The following is a 21,642-nucleotide window of genomic DNA, read 5'->3' on the forward strand; positions in this document are numbered from 1 at the left end:
TTCTGCTTCCCTCTGAATCCAGTAAGAATAACATCTAAAAAGAAAAAAGACAAGACACTAATTTAGGGGCTGATTCACTAAATTCGAGTGAAGGATTCGAAGTAAAAAAACTTCGAATTTCGAAGTATTTTTTGGGCTACTTCGACCATCGAATGGGCTACTTCGACCTTCGACTACGGCTTCGAATCGAAGGATTCGAACTAAAAATCGTTCGACTATTCGACCATTAGATAGTCGAAGTACTGTCTCTTTAAAAAAAACTTCGACCCCCTAGTTCGGCAGCTAAAAGCTACCGAAGTCAATGTTAGCCTATGGGGAAGGTCCCCATAGGCTTTCCTAAGTTTTTTTGATCGAAGGATATTCCTTCGATCGTTGGGTTAAAATCCTTCGAATCGTTCGATTCAAAGGATTTAATTGTTCGATCGGTGGAATAATCCTTCGATCGTACGATCGCAGAATTTGCGCTAAATCCTTCGACTTCGATATTCGACGTTGAAGGATTTCAATTCCTAGTCGAATATCGAGGGTTAATTAACCCTCGATATTCGACCCTTAATGAATCAGCCCCTAACAGTGTACTGTATTACTTGTGACACTCCGTTGCCTTTTGGTCATGGAAAAAGTTTTGTTTGTTCTGCATGGTTGGCATGATGCTAACACCATATCAAATAACACATTTGTTTCATGGTTTTTAAGTCTGCCTCCTTTTTGAGGCACTTAAAGGGAAAAACTGTACATATAAAATCTGAATGGAATGGACGACCCTTCCAATCAGAAGAAAATGTAGCTCTTTCACAGATATTACTATTATTTATGAAATGACATAATATTCTGAAGCACTGTACAACAGAAGGGTTACATGCAAGATTATAAGACCAGCAAGATCTGGTTGTTTGGCAAGGTCACCATACAAGCTGATCTTTGTCCAATTTGGCCAACCAAATCAGACTAATATGATTGCTGATTATTTTATCATACTGTTGGTCTAAGGAAAACAGTTAGGCAAGGACCACATCAATAGGATTTTTAAAAATCAATTTTGACCAAATATTGGTCTGGCAGGCAGTACTGAGTATAAAGGAATTCACCGGCACACATGACATGCAGTTGTGCAACGTTTCGGGTCAAAGGGGCATTAATAAATGCAGTTGTGCAACGTGTGTCTCGGTGAATTCCTTTATACTCCGCATGTGAGGTGGCCGATTCCTCTATCACCGAGCACCAAGAGAAGAACTTAGGGTATGTAAGGTGTGCAGTTATCTCTAACCCTGTTTGGAACAGGCAGTTCTGAGTACTCAATACGTAGTCTTCAGGTTCTAAATTGGCAGCTTTTATTGGCTTGGGTATGCAAGATCTGTGGGTAGAAGGCTGCATTTTTTATTTTTGACTGAAATAGGCACTGAACATTAGAAGGAAACATGCAACAACTTAGATGCAATACTTGTTTATTAAAAAAGCCTTATCTGAGAAATTTGAAGCTGTGTGGGGATCCTGGCCATTGAGCTAGAGTAGACCATGGTTGGTTGCTGGAAATACATGGGTAATATCAAATAGACATGTCATGGTAGGATACTAAGTACGTAGATTTTTCATCCTTGTTGGTTTAAGATGTCCTTTTTCTTTCTTCTTTTTTCTTTGTCTTATCTATCTTTATATAATGAAATTAAGGTATTTAGGGAAATTAAGGGCCAGGCGCAAAACATCACATTGCATACAGAATTATCTATCATATATACAACACAACTGTATCCAATAATCAATGTACAACGTATAAATGCTGATATGTACAATTGTATGACATGTAATCTTATACAATAAAGGTTATGATGTTAAAAAAAAAAAAACATGTAACAACTGCCAAATACAAGCAATAAAAGTACCCTGCTTGTTACAGACTGAGGGACTGATTTAGTAAGCTTCAAGGAAGCGGATTGGCTAAATTGTCTACACACAATTGTGATTTTTATCATTTATCATGATTGAGTTAAAACATTACCCTCTAAATCCTGGCGATTTTTTTATTTTTTGAAAAAAACTTTACAAACAGGAATTCGAATTTGGGAGAGCCAAAGTAAAATACACCCAGAACAGGTGTACAGGTTAGAAAATTTCTGACGGCTGCCGATTATTTCTCTGCATGTATTGCCGATCTGACGATATCAGTGGCAGACTGTCACCAGATTGTGTAGTACATAACTTTCGTACGATTGCTGTCATGGTCTGAATATAATCTCATACCTCCCAACTGTCCCATTTTCAGCAGTCAACAATCCTGCTTTTGACAGCTCAACCCGCAGTCTGCGTGTACTGAAAAGTCCGACTTTCTCTGTACTGAACAGCCAGAAAAAGAAACAAAGTTTCTAACTTAATTGTCTTTTGGCAGAGATCCCAGAGCAGCTAACAGGTGCAACTTAGATACTTTGTAACAATTCTGAGATAAGCAAATAAGTAATTGTAATAATTTAGATAAGGAGGTCCCTTGGGAAAAGTTAGACTCACAGCTTAAAGGGCAATTTATCTTCATTTACAAAACTGTAGTAACTAAAAAATATTCAAACTGACAAATTCTGTAAAATTAACATGGTAATTAGGGGATGTGGCAACAAAAACGGGCGTGGTAAAATAAAACGGTGTTCTAAATGTTTTTGTCCCTCTTTTCGTTTTCAAAATGTTGAGAGGTATGTTGTTTGATTTGTTCTTTTACTACTTAATTTGATCTTAATGGTTAGTGGCAGATCGGGAGATGGCACAGAGCGATTGTTTATGTGATATTGAAGGTATATCTGCATGTCTAGGGGCAGCTTTATTAAGCTGGCCATAGACGTAAAGATCTGATTGTACGAATCAAGGATTTGTACGATTTTCGGATCATGTTTGGAGAGTCCCGACATTTTTCGTCCGGCGGAGATCGGTTGTTTGGTCGATCGGACAGGTTAAAAGATTTGTGTCGGCTGCCGATAATTTCTCTGCATGTATTGCTGATCATATGATTTTCAGTGGGAGACTGTCACGTCGGACATAACTTTCGTACAATTGCTGTCAGGGGCAGAACATTGGCTGATTTGTTCTTTTTCTACTTTATTTGATCTGAATGGTTAGTGGCAGGTCTGGAGATGGGAAAGTCTGATCGTTTGAGGATTCGAACGATCAGATCTTTGCATGTATGGCCAGCTTCAGATGCAGAATCTCCCTTTAGAAAACACTCCCAGGATACAGCACTAAACCCATTCCTGTCCAAGAGAACCATCTCCTTAAAATGGTCAGCTATTAGTCAGCTGAAAAGCAGCTCTCTTCTGCAGAGTAGGTAGACTTGTTGCTGGGCGTATACATTAGACATACACAGATATATTAAAAAAAAAAACAAGCAGCCAGTACTACAGTATCACGCTGGCAGATTGGCTTCGTGTTGTACCAGTGCGCCTGCGCATTGTGAGAACGCAGAAGATAGGAAGGTTAAAGGGAACAGGATAGTGTATCGAGTGTCGAGCGATGGATGGACTACAATCAGCTGGAGCGCCATGTTAGCCAGTGATTAAGCTAAGAACCGAGCATCGCGGGAGGCACATCCACACAGGTATAGCTCCGCAGTGTCTCTAGGCAGGAGGGATGTCCTGGGTTATGAGACGTCCGAATGCTTTTTAGCAGCTAGTTTGTCTTGTTACAGTCACTGCCAGTGAGCAAGATGGCTCGGTCTTTATTGTCTTGTCTTCCTCTTTAGAAATCCCAGGGCTGCTGTTACTGTACTAAACACACATTTCATCTGTTATAGGCACTTATTGCTTCACTCTTGTCACGTTATTTCCTGTGAGTCTGTGTATATACATATTTATATGGAGAGATAGTGTGTAGCACCTGTTATGTCCTTATGCCTTTATGTGGACATGGAGCTGCTCCTTGACTTATAATATCCTTATATTTTACAACATGGAGTACATAGAAATCGTCACATAGAAAGCACTCGCTTGTCTTGCAGCCAGCTTTCATGCTTTAGGTCATCCTGTAAAGTGAAAGTGATAAGCGCTTAGATCCACCCAAGGACCATCATCAGGCCTGTATGGATCAAACCACCTAGCATACCTCCCAACATTTTGGTAATAAAGAGAGGGATAAAAAGTTGCCGCGCATAGTGCGGCGATATTTTTTTTTGACCATGCCTATTTTGTGGCCACACCCCCAAATTACCATGTTTATTTTACAAAATTCCCCAGGTTATGAAAGTTTGAACACTTTTGTGGGGTTTTTTTTCAGTTTTTACAGTTTTGGTAATTAAGGTGATTTGCCCTTTAAAGGGATACTGTCATGGGAAAAAAAAATTTTTTTCAAAATTAATCCGTTAATAGTGCAGCTCCAGCAGAATTCTGTACTGAAATCCATTTCTCAAAAGAGCTTACAGATTTTTTTTATATTCAATTTTGAAATCTGACATGGGGCTAGACATATTGTCGATTTCCCAGCTGCCCCAAGTCATGTGACTTGTGCTCTGATAAACTTCAATCACTCTTTACTGCTGTACTGCCAGTTAGAGTGATATCACCCCCTCCCTTTTTCCCCCCAGCAGCCAAACAAAAGAACAATAGGAAGGTAACCAGATAACAGCTCCCTAACACAAGATAACAGCTGCCTGGTAGATCTAAGAACAACAGTCAATAGTAAAAACCCATGTCTCACTGAGACACATTGTTACATTTAAAGGAAAAACAGCAGCCTGCCAGAAAGCATTTCTCTCCTAAAGTGCAGGCACAAGTCACATGACTGGGGGCAGCTGGGAAATTGACAAAATGTCTAGCCCAATGTCAGATTTCAAAATTGAATATACAAAAATCTGTTTGCTCTTTTGAGAAATGGATTTCTGTGCAGAATTCTGCTGGAGTAGCACTATTAACTGATGCGTTTTGGAAAAAAACACGTTTTCTGATGGCAGGATCCCTTTAAGCTGCGAGTCTAACTTATTTCCTTATCTTGAAATTGTTACAAAAGAATCTTATAAGCAGCTGTGGCTGTTCTGGGCTCTGCTAAAAGCCAATTAAGTTAGAAATGTTGTTTCTTTTCCTGGCTGTTCAGTGCAGAGAAAAACTGGACTTTCCAGTACATATGAGGGACTGCAGGTTGAGCTGTCAAAAGAGGGACTGTCCCTCTAAAAACGGGACACTTGGGAGGTATGACCTAGATGTTTTAACTACACTGGATGACTTGGATATCATGTGAGTAAATGCTTTCATGTTTAGTGACTAGATTTTATATGGCTAGCGGCCAGATGGTTGCCTCTGAAATGTTAAGTGAGCGCCTGTAGGGGGATCTGTGAGAAGTTCCATGCTGTGGTCTTCCCCCCCCCCTTGTATATGCACAATCTAGGTGGAGTTTGGGTGGGTTAGTCCTGACAGGAAATTGAATATATGTGAGTGGCACTTTGGTTTGCCTTTTTCTTCATATGCCAAATGGAATGCTGTTCGCTATCTCAGAGACCTATTAAAGGGTATTTTATTATATTCTTTAATATCCCTTATACTTTATTATTGTCTAATTTTAATTTAAAGCCTAATTTGATTGAGAGAGGAAAAAAGTGGTTCTTATATGTTACATTTATGGACCAACTGAGCAGCTGGGTTTCTTCTCACTTTTTCTGACATTCCTTGAAAGCATGGAAAATTATCTGTCTCTGTTAGCCAATAAAATGATTATAGAAATGGCAGTATTTCCCTTCCAAATGTGTGAGACAGTTATTCTGAATAGGTTCATATATCATGTGTGTAGTGTGTTAAGCAATCCTGCTCCATTCACCTCTGCACCACTGTGACCATTGTGTTTCATTATCCTATACTTAACTAATTGCAAATGCTACAAGAACAACATGGATATATGTGCAGGGGAATATATAGCCCCAACTGTAAATTTCAAAAATAAAAAAAAAATGCGTTTGTCCGTACACCTTGTTTTTGTTTAATTGCTCAATAAACAAAATATTAATGTACTCCAAAAAATGTAATAAATAATGCCATTATGTTATCATTTTAGGGATGCACCGAATCCAGGATTCGGTTAGGGATTCGGCCTTTTTCAGCAGGATTCGGCCGAATCCTTCTGTCCGGCCGAATCCTAATTTGCATATGTACATTAGGGGTGGGGAGGGAAATCGTGTGACTTTTTGTCAAAAATGTTTTCCCTTTCATTCAGTTTGGTATTTGGCCGAATCTTTCGCAAAGGATTCGGGGGTTCGGCCGAATCCAAAATAGTGGATTTGGTGAATCCCGAATTACCATAACTTGTACACTAGGATGCACCATATCCATAATATTTGGATTTTCAAACACTGAACCAAACCCTAATTTTTCCATATTCAAATTGTCCAGAGGTTTAAAGTCACATAACTTTAAGGGTATGGATTTGGTTTGGCTGAATCCTGAAAGTGCTGGGATTCAGCTAAATCTCGAACTAAATGCAGGATTCAGTGCATCCCATGTGTCTGACAGTCGCTAGAGCCAGTGCTTGTCAGGTAACAGCTGTCTGAGTCTGGGGACATTTTCAGGAAATCATTGGAACAAACACCTGTCAAATATTTTTGGTGGAAGGCTACGTGAAGGGTTTGGGGTGCTTTGGAGCTGTGTTTTTGGGCTACTTAAAAACATAGTGTTCAAAACACTTGAAACAGCCCACTGAATATAAAGGTCTGAGATTTTTACTTGCATTTACTTTACTTTTGTTTTTCTCTTTTTACATCAAAGGCTGACAGCTATACATTGTACACGAAGACATTGCACTCACTTATCATTATCAGCAAACCCATATTTACATCAAAAGAAACCCAGTATGCCTCCAAAGTTCAAGAGGCACCTCAATGACGAGGAAGTTACAGGTTCAATTAAATGTGAAAGGGTAAGTCTATTTTTTTTAGATTGATCATTGTCTATTATATAAAATGCTTAGCCTGTTTTCCAGTTGGGTGTCACTTTAATTAAAAACGGTATATTCTGAATTGAATTGGTCAGGGCTACCAAGAGATGACGTTTCTGCTGGCAGAAAGAAAAGAATGCAAAGTTCAATCAGTGTTTAGCCTGGTAATGGGCAGGTTGAGGAGCCATAGAACATCTCATGATGGCCTTTCTAAAGCAGGTGCTTATTCCAGGCTTGGAGGCAAATTTTGGTTGTATAAAAACCAGGTGCACTGCCAACAGAACCTCATTGTAGGTTGACAACCCACATAGGGGCTACCAAATGGCCAATCACAGCACTTATTTGGCACCCCAAGAACATTTTTCTGTGTGTTGCTCCCCCAACTCCTTTTATTTCTGAATGTTGCTCAGGGGTTCAAAAGGTTGGGGATCCCTGAGCTAAAGGATGACCACCAGCTTTGTCAAGTGCAAATCATAAAGCCATTCTTGCATGGGAAGGTCAGAATTCCCTTTTATGTGTGAAACATAACATGTTTCCAATTTGTTGTTTTTATTAGATTGAAACTAAACATTTTTAAATACATTGCCAGCATTGTTCAAGACTTAGTCATGGTGCAGCATAATAATTGCAAGCATAAAGAGCATATATTTAAACCTAGCAACTTACTTTAAACCTTTTTATTGTTCAGAGGAATCTGTTGGAAGAAGACTCGGATGAGGAAGAAGATTTCTTCCTGTAAGTTTTTTAAGTCTTTTTAAAAAAAATCTAAAATATATTGCAACACAAATTATACTAAAGAGTGATTTGTATAGAATTTTCACATACACGGCATGACAGTAGTGCTTTGGGGCAATTTTCACACATAAAGAAAACTTTACTTATTGGGTTCTATAGGTAAGGCATGATGTAGACACATATTTATTTGTGACCTGCGAGTTGATTGTTACTATGTGAATTTGAAGTATGGTTTTTCCATTTATGAAAATGAATATAATTCTTTATCACCCATTTTTATTACTGCCATCATATGTGGCATTGGGTTTATGGCATTAGTAACGAATAATAGATTAGTAATGCAGACAAGTTCAAGTTCCTTATGTGTGCCATTATTACATTAATTCCCTATATCTAAACTGGGACGCGATGCAGTGATTTGAGACAGTACTAAATATTTGTGTTGTGTGTTTTTCAATAGAAAAAAAACACAACTACCACAGTCTTTTGGTGTACCGCATAAGAAAGGGCATTCAGGACAGTATAAAAGTCTAGTAAAAACAGGGGGGGGAATACGTAATATTGCTGCAAGAGTAGCTAAAAACAAAAAACATTTAAAGGGTAACCAAAGGTGCGAGCTAATAGAGCCCGCACTCTGGTTTGTTTTTTTTATTTTTTTAATTGCCACCCACACCGGTAGGGAGCTCCCTGCATGAGCAGCCATGTTGGGGCATATGCAAGTCGCGTCTCGCTCATTATGCACATGTGTGTGATGGCAGAAGCGCATTTGTGCATGTGCTCTGACTGACATGGCCACATGCACCGGGAAATCCCTCCCGGTGCGAGTGTCCTAGAGCTGGCTGGGGGCTATTAAAACAAAAACGAAAAAATACCGTTACCACCCAACTGTAGTCTATTAGCCCATACCTTTGGTTGGGAATGGATTGCTTCTCATAGAAAGGTGTATCAGTGGCATCATTTTAACATCAGGATAATGACTACCATGAGCTAACATCATTAACAGGATTCCTAGCACTCAATCACCCCATACCCAAAATCACATATAATAATACTCAACATACTTGGCAGTTTTACGAAAACCTGTTTGTTCAATTGACCCTGCCTATATAACCATTATAGAACATACATCCTGGAAAAAAAATCAAATATGGCTATCTAACATGGGGGGGGGGGGAAAGGCATGGTGGTAAACAACTAAACAAATGAAAGTTCACGCATGGCCAGTCATGTCCACTTGTAAGTCTCAGAAGGTATTTCATTTGTTTACAGTGTGTAGACAACCAGAAGTCTGTCTTAAACAGACAGAAGTCCATAAAGAGCCTTTGTTGCTTAAAAATATTTTCAGAGTTGTTAATTTCCATGCAACTGAATGTTTTGTCAAACTAAATTCTTTGCGTTTCTTAACACATGTTTTTTTCAAAACGCATCAGTTAATAGAGCAACTCCAGCAGAATTCTGCACTGAAATACATTTCTCAAAAGAGCAAACAGATTTTTTTTATATTCAATTTTTAAATCTGACATGGGGCTAAAAAATTTTCAATTTCCCAGCTGCCCCATGTCATGTGACTTGTGCCTGCACTTTAGGAGAGAAATGCTTTCTGGCAGGCTGCTGTTTTTCCTTCTCAATGTAACTGAATGTGTCTCAGTGGGACATGGCTTTTTACTATTGAGTGTTGTTCTTAGATCTACCAGGCAGCTATTATCTTGTGTTAGGGAGCTGCTCTCTGGTTACCTTCCCATTGTTCTTTTGTTTGTCTGCTGGGGGGAAAAGGGAGGGGGGTGATATCACTCCAACTTGCAGTACAGCAGTAAAAGAGTGATTGAAGTTTATCAGAGCACAAGTGACATGACTGGGGGCAGCTGGGAAATTGACAATATGTCTAGCCCCATGTCAGATTTCAAAATTGAATATAAAAAAATCTGTTTGCTCTTTGAGAAATGGATTTCAGTGCAGAATTCTGCTGGAGCAGCACTATTAACTGATTCATTTTGAAAAAATGTTTTTTTCCCATGACAGTCTCCCTTTAAATATGGAAATGATAGCATTCTTTAAATCACTGCTATAATGCATATTCCATAAAAATTAACATTTCAAATTTGAATATAGGAGTTGATTATCGGACCTGCTGGCGTGAGTGTCAATAACATCTGTATGTTTTTAGATTATAAAAACTCGGGAACCACTAATGCTATGGGGTCTAATGTCTTAGCTTCAAACCTTAAATTGAACCAAACTATTTCAAAACATATATAGTTTTTATCGTTCGCATAATTAAATATAGTGTTTTTCTCATGTTGCTATGTGAGCCTAAATTAAAAAGAGCTGATATATTAGATAATGTTTGTGCTAGCTTCTCACATATGAAGTAGATCTGAACTCCAGCCAGGACACAGTTTAAAATATCCTAAAATAAAAAGTACTGATGGTATTAATAGATTAAGAAAGAACTTTTGTTGATAATAACAAAACCTGTGCCTCAGGTTTTTCTTTCTCTTTATTTTTCTTCTTCATAACGTTACATAATATCCCCATAGCAGCTTTAAAGTCTGCATTGAATAGTCTGCTTTTAGACAAAAGTATTAACAGGGCTCTATCATAATCTAATCCTCTTCTATAAAATGCAATTTTGTATCAAATATACGTTGTATTACTCCTCTTTCTATTTAGGCCCTCTCCTATTCACAGGGTTGGACTGTCCCGGGCCCCTGCCCACCTACTCCGACGCGCCTCTAGCACGCACACTTGGAGGCGCTCATGTGCGTATGTCACCACGTGATATTGCTGACGGCGCATGCGCTCTGCCTAAAAAAAAAATTTCCGTTTTTTTGTAGAGTGCCGTCTTCCGGAGAAGGGGTCTGGCCCGGCGGGGGCCCACCGGGTTTTTTTCTGGTGTCTCGCCGGGCCAGTCCAACAATGCCTATTCATATTCCAGTCTCTTATTCAAATCAATAAGTTGGACCCTAACAACCAGATATCTGAAATTGCACACTGGAGAGCTGCTGGATAAAAAGCAAACTCAAAAAACACGTCATGAAAACCAATTGCAAATTGTCTCAGATTATAACTCTTTACATACTAAAAAAATCATTTAAAGGTCGAACAAACCCCTTAAAGTTAGGCTAGGCAGGGGTGTGAGTCAAAGGGTCTCAAAGTGACATTACCACCTTGATACCACCTTGATATTTCTTTTTGGAAGTGCCATTATATAGTACTGCCATAAGACAATGTTTATTTTTCTGTAAAGCCTCTTAAGGTGACTCATTCAGTTTAATATTTGGATGTGAAGAGTGTTTTCTTTCCTGGCATTGCAATGCAAAATACTGGGGTCCTGCCCAGGGAATTTGTAAACGGGTGTGAAGCTTGCTGCATTAGGTGATGAAAGCAAAATGATTTTAACCCTGTTAGGTTAGGGTACTGAATCACCTACTGTTGTGCTAACTCATGTAGCTCTCTTTGGCTAGGAGTTTGCTACATCAAAACTGGTTTTGGGTGCAAGATGCATTAAGACCCTGTGGTGTCATTGCTGATGTTGCTAGAGGACTCACACCCATTGGCTGCAGTTTCACAGAACAAGTCAAGCAGTCATACCCAAACAATGCAGTTAAAACTACTGGAAGAATGATAAAGGTAAAATGGTCACATTAGCTGCAGAATACTGGAATTTTTGTAGTTTGGTGTGCAGTGCTCTGAAGAACAGAGTATATGGTTTTTTGCCATTATTGCACATAGAATCTATTTGTAAAACCCTTAAGCTGGCCATAGATGTAAAGATTTTTAAAAGATCCGATTGTCAGGGTGAGACCACGATTATCTCAAAATGATCGTACTATCGTACGAATTGTCCATCAACTAAAAAGACCATTTAAGGCGATATTGCCAGGAAAACAAAGGGTGCCTGCTTGTCCCTGCACACATAGATTGCACTGGGACCGATAAAGATTTTTTAACCTGGCCGACCAATTTTCTAACAGATGTCGGCCAAAAAATCATAAGATGTACGATCGTTCAAATCCCACTAACCGCACGATAATTTCGAAGGATTGGTCGGACTTCGATGAAATTGGTCATTCGGCAAGAAAAATCTTTGTGTCTACGGGGACCTTAACTTACAGCCGATTGATATGTCCATATTAAAAAAGACATGCAGTATACATTCATTTTCAACCAGAAGCTCAAAAAATGAAGTACAGGTATGGGATCCATTATCTGGAAACCCATTATCCAGAAAGCTCAGAAATATGGAAAGTCCGTCTCCCATAGACTTAATTTTATCCAAATAATCCAAGTTTTTAAAAATGATTACCTTTTTCTCTGTAATAATAAAACTGTAGCTTGAACTAGACCCAAACTAAGATATAATTAATCCTTTTTGGAAGCAAAACAGTTTATTTAATATTTATATGATTTTCTAGTAGACTTAAGGTATGAAGATCCAAATTACAGAAAGATCCATTATCTGTAAACCCCCATACCTGTATTAGTAATGTTTGTATTGTGTCATATTATGTAACCAGCACTGTTGTTAGTTTAGAGGTGTAAACCCACTTGAAGCAACATAAGGTATACAATCAGTTCACACTAATAATAGCTGTCATTTATTCATAATTTCTCCCATGTAGTTATGGTGTGTCTGCATTGCTTTTTCATGGCCGTGATCTTTTGCAGTGACATGATATGCAACTGACTGACTTTTTTTTTTTTGTTGCCAGGAGGGGACCTTCTGCACCTAAGTTTGGACCAAGGAATGACAAGATCAGACAGTAAGTCTGAGAGACAGCTGAAGTGTGAACTATCCCTGCTTGCTTCCTGCAGAGATAAATATATCATAGGTTTATGAAATATCACAGGGTACAAATAGGTTTTACTCATGATATTTATACACCAACACATGTACCTGTATAATAAATAAAGCTGCTTTACATGGCTATAGATATTGTGGCAGGTTCCCTGTAGTATTAATAAATTACTTATTAGGGTAGGTAAGGTGTGGGGTTTATGTTGTAGCTTTTTGCTGAGCATGTAAAAGAGCATACGGAGTTGCTGAGAGGACTAGCTACCTAAATATAAACATTGGTTTGGATAAGTAAAAGTGTCTAAGATCCCGTGGCGACATAGGAGTGACACATAGATCAAGCATCTGTGATATAAATGCATATTGGAGTAAAAAATGTGCATGCAGTGCACAAACTGTAAATTTTCAATTACAGTATATGGCTACCATTGTTTTCCAAGTACCAAGGTTTAGATCTGTGGTACTGAACCTGGAATCAACAATGTGCAATGTAAGAAACTAGACTGTGTTTTTGAACAGATATATTTAATGTTAGATTTTTTTGAATATGTGTTCCTTTAAGAAGAGATGCCAGGTCAGGTTGCCATGTGTTGTCTTGTGCAGCTTCTGGGTGTCCCCATCTCACAGCAAGGGTATTCAACATGGTCTCTGATATTTGCAGGCGTGATGTGCAGGCTGGCCCAAAGCCTGCAGGATCCATTTGTTTACCCTTGGGTTTGGGGCCGACACTTGCATAAAATGTTTGGGCCGAGCTCTTCCTGCTGCCCTTGTCCACAACCTAACTGTGTCCGCTTCCTCATCAGGCGGCATCAATTGATAGACCCACGCTTGCCCTGCCCCACCCCCTCCATGATGTGAGAGATGGGGATGGGTCAGGTGCTGGTATATTAATAGACGCAGACCCACTGGCAGGTCGAGTACAAATTGTGAAGGAGCGAGTGAGTTTATATAGTGAATAAAGTACCCCCTCTTGTAAAATATAAGGATATTATAAGTTACCGAGGAGTTTCATGACCATATAAAAACACGAGGCCGAAGGCCGAGTGTTTTTATACAGGTCATGGAACTCCGAGGTAACTTATAATATCCTCATATTTTACAACTGGGGGTACTTTATTAATTATAATACACAAATTTTAGTGAGTCATGTGACAGAAATTACATCACTACTCACCGTTTATAACTGATGACATCACTGCTCACCGTTTATAAGGATATAATTTACAAGATATTCACAGCTTTTGTGTATTATATGCTCATATTTCCTCTGCTTTTCTCCTTCTGGTGAACTGTAAAGGCCCCAATACACGGGCCGATAAAAGCTGCCGATAGACCAAGTCGGCAGCTTATCGGCCCGTATGTAGGGCCCCCGACAGGCTTTCCCAATTGATATCTAGCCAAAAGTCAGCCAGATGCCGATCGAGCAGGTTAGAAAATCCCTTCCGATCGCAGCCGAATCTTTTCGTTGATGCAGTACCGCAATCCGACCGCCCGTTTGGCCTCCGTTCTGATCCGATCGTTGGGCCCACTATCAGATCAGCCCAATATCACCCGCTTTAATGTGGGCATATCAGGGAGAGATCTGCTTGTTTAGCGACATTGTCATACGAGCGCATCTCTACTTCTATGGCCACCTTAAGTCCAGCATTCATCTCTGTACCTTCTCTTGCTTTTCTTTATAGTGCTATGTATATCTAATAGTAATTTTTTGACTGGAAAGCACCAGTGTTTGTACATTCAGATATTTCCCACTGAAGCCATTAGCTGCCTCAGCAGGAAGTTGTGGGCATTTTTCAGCCAGTTGAAAAGTCATGTGTACCATTAACTCAAAGTCACGTGTGCCCTTAACTCCCCCTCAAGAAGAGCTCCACATCATATACTGAGAATACCCTAATCTTACCCATTTTTCAAACTTTCTGCATATTCAGGTGCAAGTTTCCTATGCCATGTAATGAACTGTTTACAGGGAGTGCTCTAAGTAGACTTGCCAGCTGTAACCCAGCCCTACTGATGTTCAGTGCAACATTAAATTATACAATTTATTTATGAAGGAAAGCAATAAGTTATTTTTTAAAAGTTGCAATTGAAAATAGATCCGTGATTGAAGACTATTGCCAATGTGTATTTTCCTATTTGATGCATTTTTGCTTTATTCCTCTCATTTGGAAGCTGGAATTCAAATAAATTCTATCTAGGGCTGAGTCAGAGGGATGTTTTTCTAATTCTTGAGCTAAGGTTCTTTTTTTCCAAAACAGCCTTTGTATGCTTAACACCTTCACATCCGTAATACTGCTTTACTGTCCTAAAGTACTGCTACCATGTATTCTGCACCTAAGCCATATCCTGCTAATGAAATAAAACATATATGTCCATCAGCTCCTGGGCAAGCAGAAAAACAAGTGCATTTACCTAATGGAATATGTAACTGGCTAACAATTGCTTTTTTTTCCTCTGCATCCGTTAGCTTTGTCACTGTAGGAAACAATCTTATATCATCAAATGCATGTAGTGGCTTCCAATCTTCATGTGTGAAGAGCTGATGGCTTCTTTGCGTAAGATGGTGTGAATGACAGTTTTTAGATTCTTTGTTCATCTTGTTTCCTATGCAGGAATGTCACCTTTTGCTCCCGGGCCACTAAATAATGGTTCCATCTCAAAACTGGTGGAGACCAAATAGGTGAAATGCAAATGGGGTTCCAAGTTCCAAACATGCTCGAAACTGATCCACTTTCTCTAAATAGATTAAAGCAGGAGTGTGGGGTCTTCTTTTAGTGATGTTGTCCCATTATGATCTACATCCATTAGCATCCAGTTCCATGGAAAATATTATTTAAATATTAATTTCTGTGAAAATGTATATTGTTATATTTAAACATGTATTTCTTTTGTAACTCTATCATAAAAAAACTCTGAATGAAAAGCATGAAATAGGAGGGTGATTTAGACAAGCTGTTTGCTGACAGTTTTTGAGATCTACTGATCACCAGCTAAAGATCTACTGGTAGAACCCGATCTACCTTTTGGGCACTCCTGGATTAAAGTGAACATATTGGGATTAGGGTTACCACCTTTTTACAAAATTTTCACCGGCCAGTGGTGGGGGCGGGAACAAAGGGGGTGGGTTGTGACATCAAATGGGGCATATCATGATGTCAAAGGGGGTGGAGCCAGGCACGATGGGAAGATGGCAGCGAAAAGAGTAAGTTTTGATCAGATTGGGGGCGGGCCAAGGGCCTTTTTTATGGGTATTGCAAGTTTAACGGCAGCTACATTGCCGGTATATTTGTAATACCAGCCCAGACCTTGGCAGGTGTTTTACCGGCTAGGCCGGTAAAATACCGGCCCGGTGGCAACCCTATTTGGGGTACTGGATGGTCTGAAATACAGTAAGAATGTAAAAGAACTGAATAAATTAATCAAGCTACTTTTCGTCAAGGTAAATGAACGATGACGGCTTTATTAATTGCAAAAATACCATCAGTATTTACCTTCTTCTGTGAGCAGAAATTGACCCAGAATTGTGACCCGTCTGTATAGGGCTTTCTGAAATGGATTCAAACACAAACTGGCTTGATTTATAAGGTGGCATACTAGATGGCATGGCAGCAGCAAAGTAGCAATATTAATAAAGGAAACTTATTGTGGGAGAATTTTAAAACAAAAAAAATCAAGGCTTTCGTTCTTTTAGCTACATGAAAGTAAAATGACCTTTCTAGACAAACGGTTGTATTACAACAATTGTGTTTATATTTGCAGTGTACAGAACCAGGTGGATGAAGTCATTGATGTTATGCAAGAAAACATCACAAGGGTGATCGAACGGGGAGAAAGGTTGGATGAGCTGCAGGACAAGTCAGGTAATGGCATTAGGTGGTGAGATAAGAAGTTGCACAATATCTGATCTATTTATTCTCTAATTTATATTATGTAATTATTAGAAATGCCGACTAACTTATGCATTTTTCTAAAGCATTATCCTATTTCTGTTCTACCACAGAAAGCTTATCAGATAATGCCACAGCCTTCAGCAGCAGAGCAAGACATCTTAGGAAAAAGATGTGGTGGAGGGAATTTAAGGTAAGTAATGCAACAAACTGTAATACATAAACAAGGAATGGCTTGCAGTTTGATTATTTATTGTTTTAGAGCGTTTTCCTGTATATTAAGCAGGTTGACCATTCATCTAACAATCTTGTTTATTGTGCTTTTCAGATGAAAGCAATTATAGCACTGGCTTTTCTCATCATCCTACTAGTGATTATTGGTAGGTACATTGATCATAAATCTGTTAAAATGCAGAAAGTCTACTAATACTGTATTTCAAAAGCAATTACAATTTGTATTTTTGTTTTTGTTCTCAATGAACACGAGTACTTGTATTTTTTTGTACAGGACATGGGGCATAAGAGCCACTTAGCAATAAAAGGATAGTTAGCAATGCCACCATGGCAGCAACTTAGTCCTCGCCTCCTGTGTTCCTTTTGTTGGACAGGCAACTGCAAAGCAACAATAATTAAAGTGAAGGGAGCAGAACTATACCGTAAAACAATATTTATTAGCTATGCAACACAATACATGTTCTAAACCAGAATGCCCTTTGTCTAGAGTCACTTAGCCCTTCAGTCTTTGGTATAATCAGCTGTTTACATTCATATTTGGTGGGAGGGTTATCATATCATGAGAACTGTAAACCCCCCGAAAACACATTACTTGGGCACAAACAAAAATGGGTTATTTTTTAGGTTCAATGTTTTGTTGGTGAATTATAAGTAACCGTCATGTACTTTGCTTTGGGCATGTCCCCTTTTAGAACTGTGAACAATCTTGATATGATATACTAATTCCATGTTCTGCAGCCTACTCGGAAGCTCCATAAACATTTAGACACACGCTGCTATTTCGGGAGATTAGTCGCCTAGCGACAAATCGCTTCTTCTTCAGGGCGACTTATCCTTCCCACCCGCTAGAATTAAAATCGACGGTGGGTTGGCACTCGGAAAGCTTCGTTTTGCGAAGTCGCCCGAAGATGCCTCACAAGGAAACTTTGGGCGACTTTCGGAAAGCATTCAGAGTGCCATCCCGACGGCGATTTAGATTCTAGCCTGCGGGAAGGCTTTTTGGGGAGATAAGTCGCCCTGAAGAAGAAGCGATTTGACGATAGGCGACTAATCTCTCTAAATAGCAGCGTGTGTCTCTGCCCTTAGACATGCCACAGGTTTGTGTAATTAACAGATACTCTTATCTGCCATCCACATTCACTGCCGATAAGATTGCATACACAAAAATAAAGTGTGTTATCCTTCTACAGCTAAAAGGCATCAGCATTTGTATAACATATTATTTTACTTCTGCACTTTTTAATTCTATATGTTTTTGGCAGTAAGTTTCTTTGCCTTCCTCTGGATCAACTAGCAGTTATATAAAGACAGAAAAAGTTGAACTTGACGGATGTTTAACCTAACCTACTATGTTACTTGAATAAAACAAACATAATAAAATACTTTTTCTGCTGAAAATACTTTGTATACAACTGTATAGTAAATTACTCTACAAATTTGAAAATATAATCATATTAAAAAATTGGTAATGTTCTTTGTTTTCTTTCCATGCAGTTCCCATTATCCTAAAGTACCGCTCCTAACTTTCTCGTCACTGTCAAGAGCTCCTGGAGGTTTTGCAGCAAACTGTACAGAACTGTCTTATTTTTGTTCTCTTGTTTTAACCCCTCTTCTCCCTCAGGATCATGCATTTTATTGATTTATGCTGCTGTTCCTCTGCAATCAGAAAGAACAAGTCTACATTCCTCGTGGAAGGTAGCTGTGTAAATCAACAGGATGGACTGGAGTACCATACATTCCCAAGATAGAAATATCTTCAACTTTATTATTTATGGACAATTCATTATTTTATGAAATGACTATCCAGAAGGGAGAGGTAGAACTGGTTCCATTCAAACATGGATTTCATTAATGGAATAATTCTTCCCTCCCCTGGGTTTGGTCAGCCTCAAACCAAATCAGTGCATTTTATACCTAGACAGAATTTACTTATGTTTTGTTGCTGTACCAAAGCCCATGGCAATGTTGAAGTCAGAGCATAGAACCACACCCTTTGTGCCAGAGCTTGCCCTCATGCCTGCATTATTCTACCCTCCCAAGAAAGTATATATTGTCTCTCATCTAAAAATGTTAAACATTTTACTACCAGCTGTCTATGCCTTTGACCTTCTCTGCTGGTAAAAAGCAAGGTTTAATTACAAAGGCTTTCTTACATGCCCTATCCAGATGCTTGGCGTTTATAGGTGTGCCTAATCTAAAACTGGAAGTACAAGTATTACACCATTTTGAGAGAGCTTCCACATTGTGGAAAATATTTGGAAACTGCACACGAAACAAAGCTAAAAGTCTGTCTTTAGACACATGTTTTATTGAATGTTACCATTTCATTCCATAACAAGCTGAACTTTAAAAAAGATTGTTTTTTGCAATAGGTAAATCATTGTGGAGGGATATCCCCTGAAAGAACATCATTGTGAGGCAAATATGGATAGATAAGTGACCCCCTTATAGTTTACTTTTGAAAGGCTCAGCAGAGTGTTCTGGTGAAAAAGAAGAATCCCAATTTCTGCAGTGTCACTGTCTTTTGGCTTTACTTTTTACTCATAGAAAGAAGTATAGCTATATGTCTATGTATGTCTGAAACTGAATAGCAGGCAATAGCATTCATAGTTATGCAGACAAAGGCCCAGAGTTACCAATACTCATTGTTTATATACACCATCCTTTATTTTTTCATTATTTCAGTTAAACCACAGCCACTTGATTGAACATCATTAATTGGTATTCTGTTTTATAAACTTATGAGGCATTCTTGATAAAGGTTTATGGTTAAGGAATCTGTACAGAAGAAAGATTTAAGTGCCAAGCTATGCAGCAAAGCAAATGATTACTGTACCCCCTTCCCAATAATTTATGCCTTAAGTAGAAGTAGAATTATGTCAGTGATAAGGTTCTTAAAAGTCACTCCTTCCACCCTTTTATTTCCAAAAAGTTTATTTATATATATGAGTTGAGATGTTAATTCTGTGTAATTTATTTATATAATTTAAACATGATTATACCATACAGGTGTGATGTTTTATTCATTTGCTTTTTTTTAGTTTCTTCAGTTAAAGAAATGAATTGACTTGAGCCTTTTCCAGAGTTTTTTTTTTTAATGAAATGTGTTTTGCATCAGTTTACAAAGTTACTTTATTTTACTCATATATCATATACTGTATTATCCACTTTTAAAATCCTTTTGATAATGATATTAATTTGAGTAGGTCACAGTATTTTAGGTTATTTGTTGCTAGGAAAAAAAAAATATCCAAGCCAAATGAATTTATCAGTAGTTACCTTCAAACATTCATGAAGCTTTAGCAAAAACAAATTATGTACGTTCTTAGATTTTTGTCTTATAAACTTTATTTGGAAAACGAATGGTGACAAAAATCAGTTCTCTCCAATAAGGTAGTCATAAGTCACCCAAAAACTACAGGAAAAAAAAATAAAAAAAATTTTTTTTTCAAGATTTATTAAACCCCCATGTTGTTCAGTCAGGATAAAAAATTACTCCAAACTACTGCCGAGTTTATGTAGAAGTCAATGGCAGATGTCCCGTTGACATTTTGAAGATATCCTGATCTGCACTAGGTTTCGTTCAATAATCCGAAGATTTTGTGTTTTGTTCCAAATCTATAAAAGTCTCTGTTTTCGGCGACAAAGCTGAAAAAAATGTACAGTTCGGATTATATCAAGTCTTTTCCCGCACAAGACATATTCATTAAAATTTATTGAAAAATGGGTGTGGGAGTCTGTGTGGATTCAGTTGGAGTGATTTTCAGAAAATAGTGAGAAAAGTTCAGATTTTGATAAACGGCCCCTTAATTTACTTGACTGTACCTTTCTGATTCATATATGATACCAGGGTTAGTGGTGCTAGCCTTTAGAACAATGGTTCCCAAATTACATGACAAGCTCCACGGTGGGAGTAGGCTGGAGAGGCTCATTGTGCAGTTAGAAAAGATTAAGATAACTTGCTTGCTCTTTCTCCTAGATACTCATGGAAGCCCAATATGAAAATAAAAGTTAATTTTGCTGGTTTTGGTTAAAGTTAGGGTCGCCAGTTGCATTTGTTGTAAATATCCTTGGACAACTGAACTATTGGAATTGGAATTACAGTTGTGTTCAGAATAATAGTTGTACAAAATCACTAACCTCTGGTAATCTTTGCTTCAGGGCTATAATATATATATATATATGTGCTTGAGAAGCCTCTAGATAAGAAGTACTCATGCAACTAAGACGTAAAAAATCACATTATGTTGAAGTAACATACATTAGTACCCCAAAAGTAGCTAAGTGTGTTTCATAGCTTGTTCCAAATAATAGCAGTGTGGAGTTCAGTTAGTGAGGATATTTGTGTTGTGTATGCTGGTTATAGTGCATTTCTCTCTCAAAATCTGAGTAAAATGGGTTGTTCCAGACATTGTTCAGAATGATTAAAAAGTTGATTGGAGAGGGAAAAATATAAAAAAAAGTGCAGAAAATGTTAAGATGCTCAATTAAAATGATCTCAAATGCTTTAAAATGGCAACCAAATCCTGAAATAAGTGGACGCAAATGGAAAAATACCATTCAAATGGATAGAAGAATAGCCAAAATGGCAAAGCCAACGATCAGCTCTAAGAAGATCAAAGAAGGTCTAAAATTACCTGTGAGTACTGTTACAATTCAAAGATGCCTATCTGAAGCCAAGCTATTGGCAAGAAGCCCCTGCAAAGTCCCATTGTTGAAAAAAAAGATGTGCGGAAGAGGTTACAAAAGAACACATTGACTCGCCTAAAGTCCACATCCAATGAAAGCACGATTGTTCTTTTTGAGTCTAGGCGACCCCCAAACACTGAATTCAAGTCACAGTACAGTGTGAAGACAGTGAAACATGGTGGCACAAGTATCATGATATGGGAATGTTTCTTATACTATGGTGGTGTTCCTATTTATCACATACCAGGGATCATGGATCAGTTTCAATACCTGAAGAGGTCATGTTGCCTTATGCCAAAGAGGAAATGCCCTTGAAATGGGAGTTTCAAGAAGACAAAGACCCCAAACACGCCAGTAAATGGGAATCATCTTGGTTCCAGACCAACAAGATTGACGTAATGGAGTGGCCAGCCTTAA

General features: G+C 38.4%; 1 protein-coding gene across 3 annotated transcripts; it reads left to right on the forward strand.

The window, feature by feature from the left end:
- Nucleotides 1-1,172: 1,172 nt before the first annotated feature.
- Nucleotides 1,173-20,264, forward strand: LOC108715675 (vesicle-associated membrane protein 4). Of its 3 annotated transcripts, none has more exons than XM_041561535.1 (8): nucleotides 1,173-1,239; nucleotides 6,720-6,870; nucleotides 7,577-7,623; nucleotides 12,336-12,386; nucleotides 16,175-16,275; nucleotides 16,416-16,495; nucleotides 16,631-16,682; nucleotides 18,031-20,264. In XM_041561535.1, exons 2-8 carry the CDS (start codon nucleotides 6,805-6,807, stop codon nucleotides 18,057-18,059), a joined length of 426 nt encoding a protein of 141 aa, XP_041417469.1. In that variant the 5' UTR covers nucleotides 1,173-1,239; nucleotides 6,720-6,804; the 3' UTR covers nucleotides 18,060-20,264. The 3 variants fall into 3 exon arrangements, with proteins under 3 accessions (XP_041417469.1, XP_018116542.1, XP_018116541.1); XM_018261053.2 differs by lacking the exon at nucleotides 1,173-1,239 and adding an exon at nucleotides 3,419-3,574; XM_018261052.2 differs by lacking the exon at nucleotides 1,173-1,239 and adding an exon at nucleotides 5,065-5,201.
- The last annotated feature ends 1,378 nt before the right edge of the window (nucleotides 20,265-21,642 follow it).

Source organism: Xenopus laevis, chromosome 4S, assembly GCF_017654675.1.
Source record: "Xenopus laevis strain J_2021 chromosome 4S, Xenopus_laevis_v10.1, whole genome shotgun sequence".
Classification (NCBI taxonomy): domain Eukaryota; kingdom Metazoa; phylum Chordata; class Amphibia; order Anura; family Pipidae; genus Xenopus; species Xenopus laevis.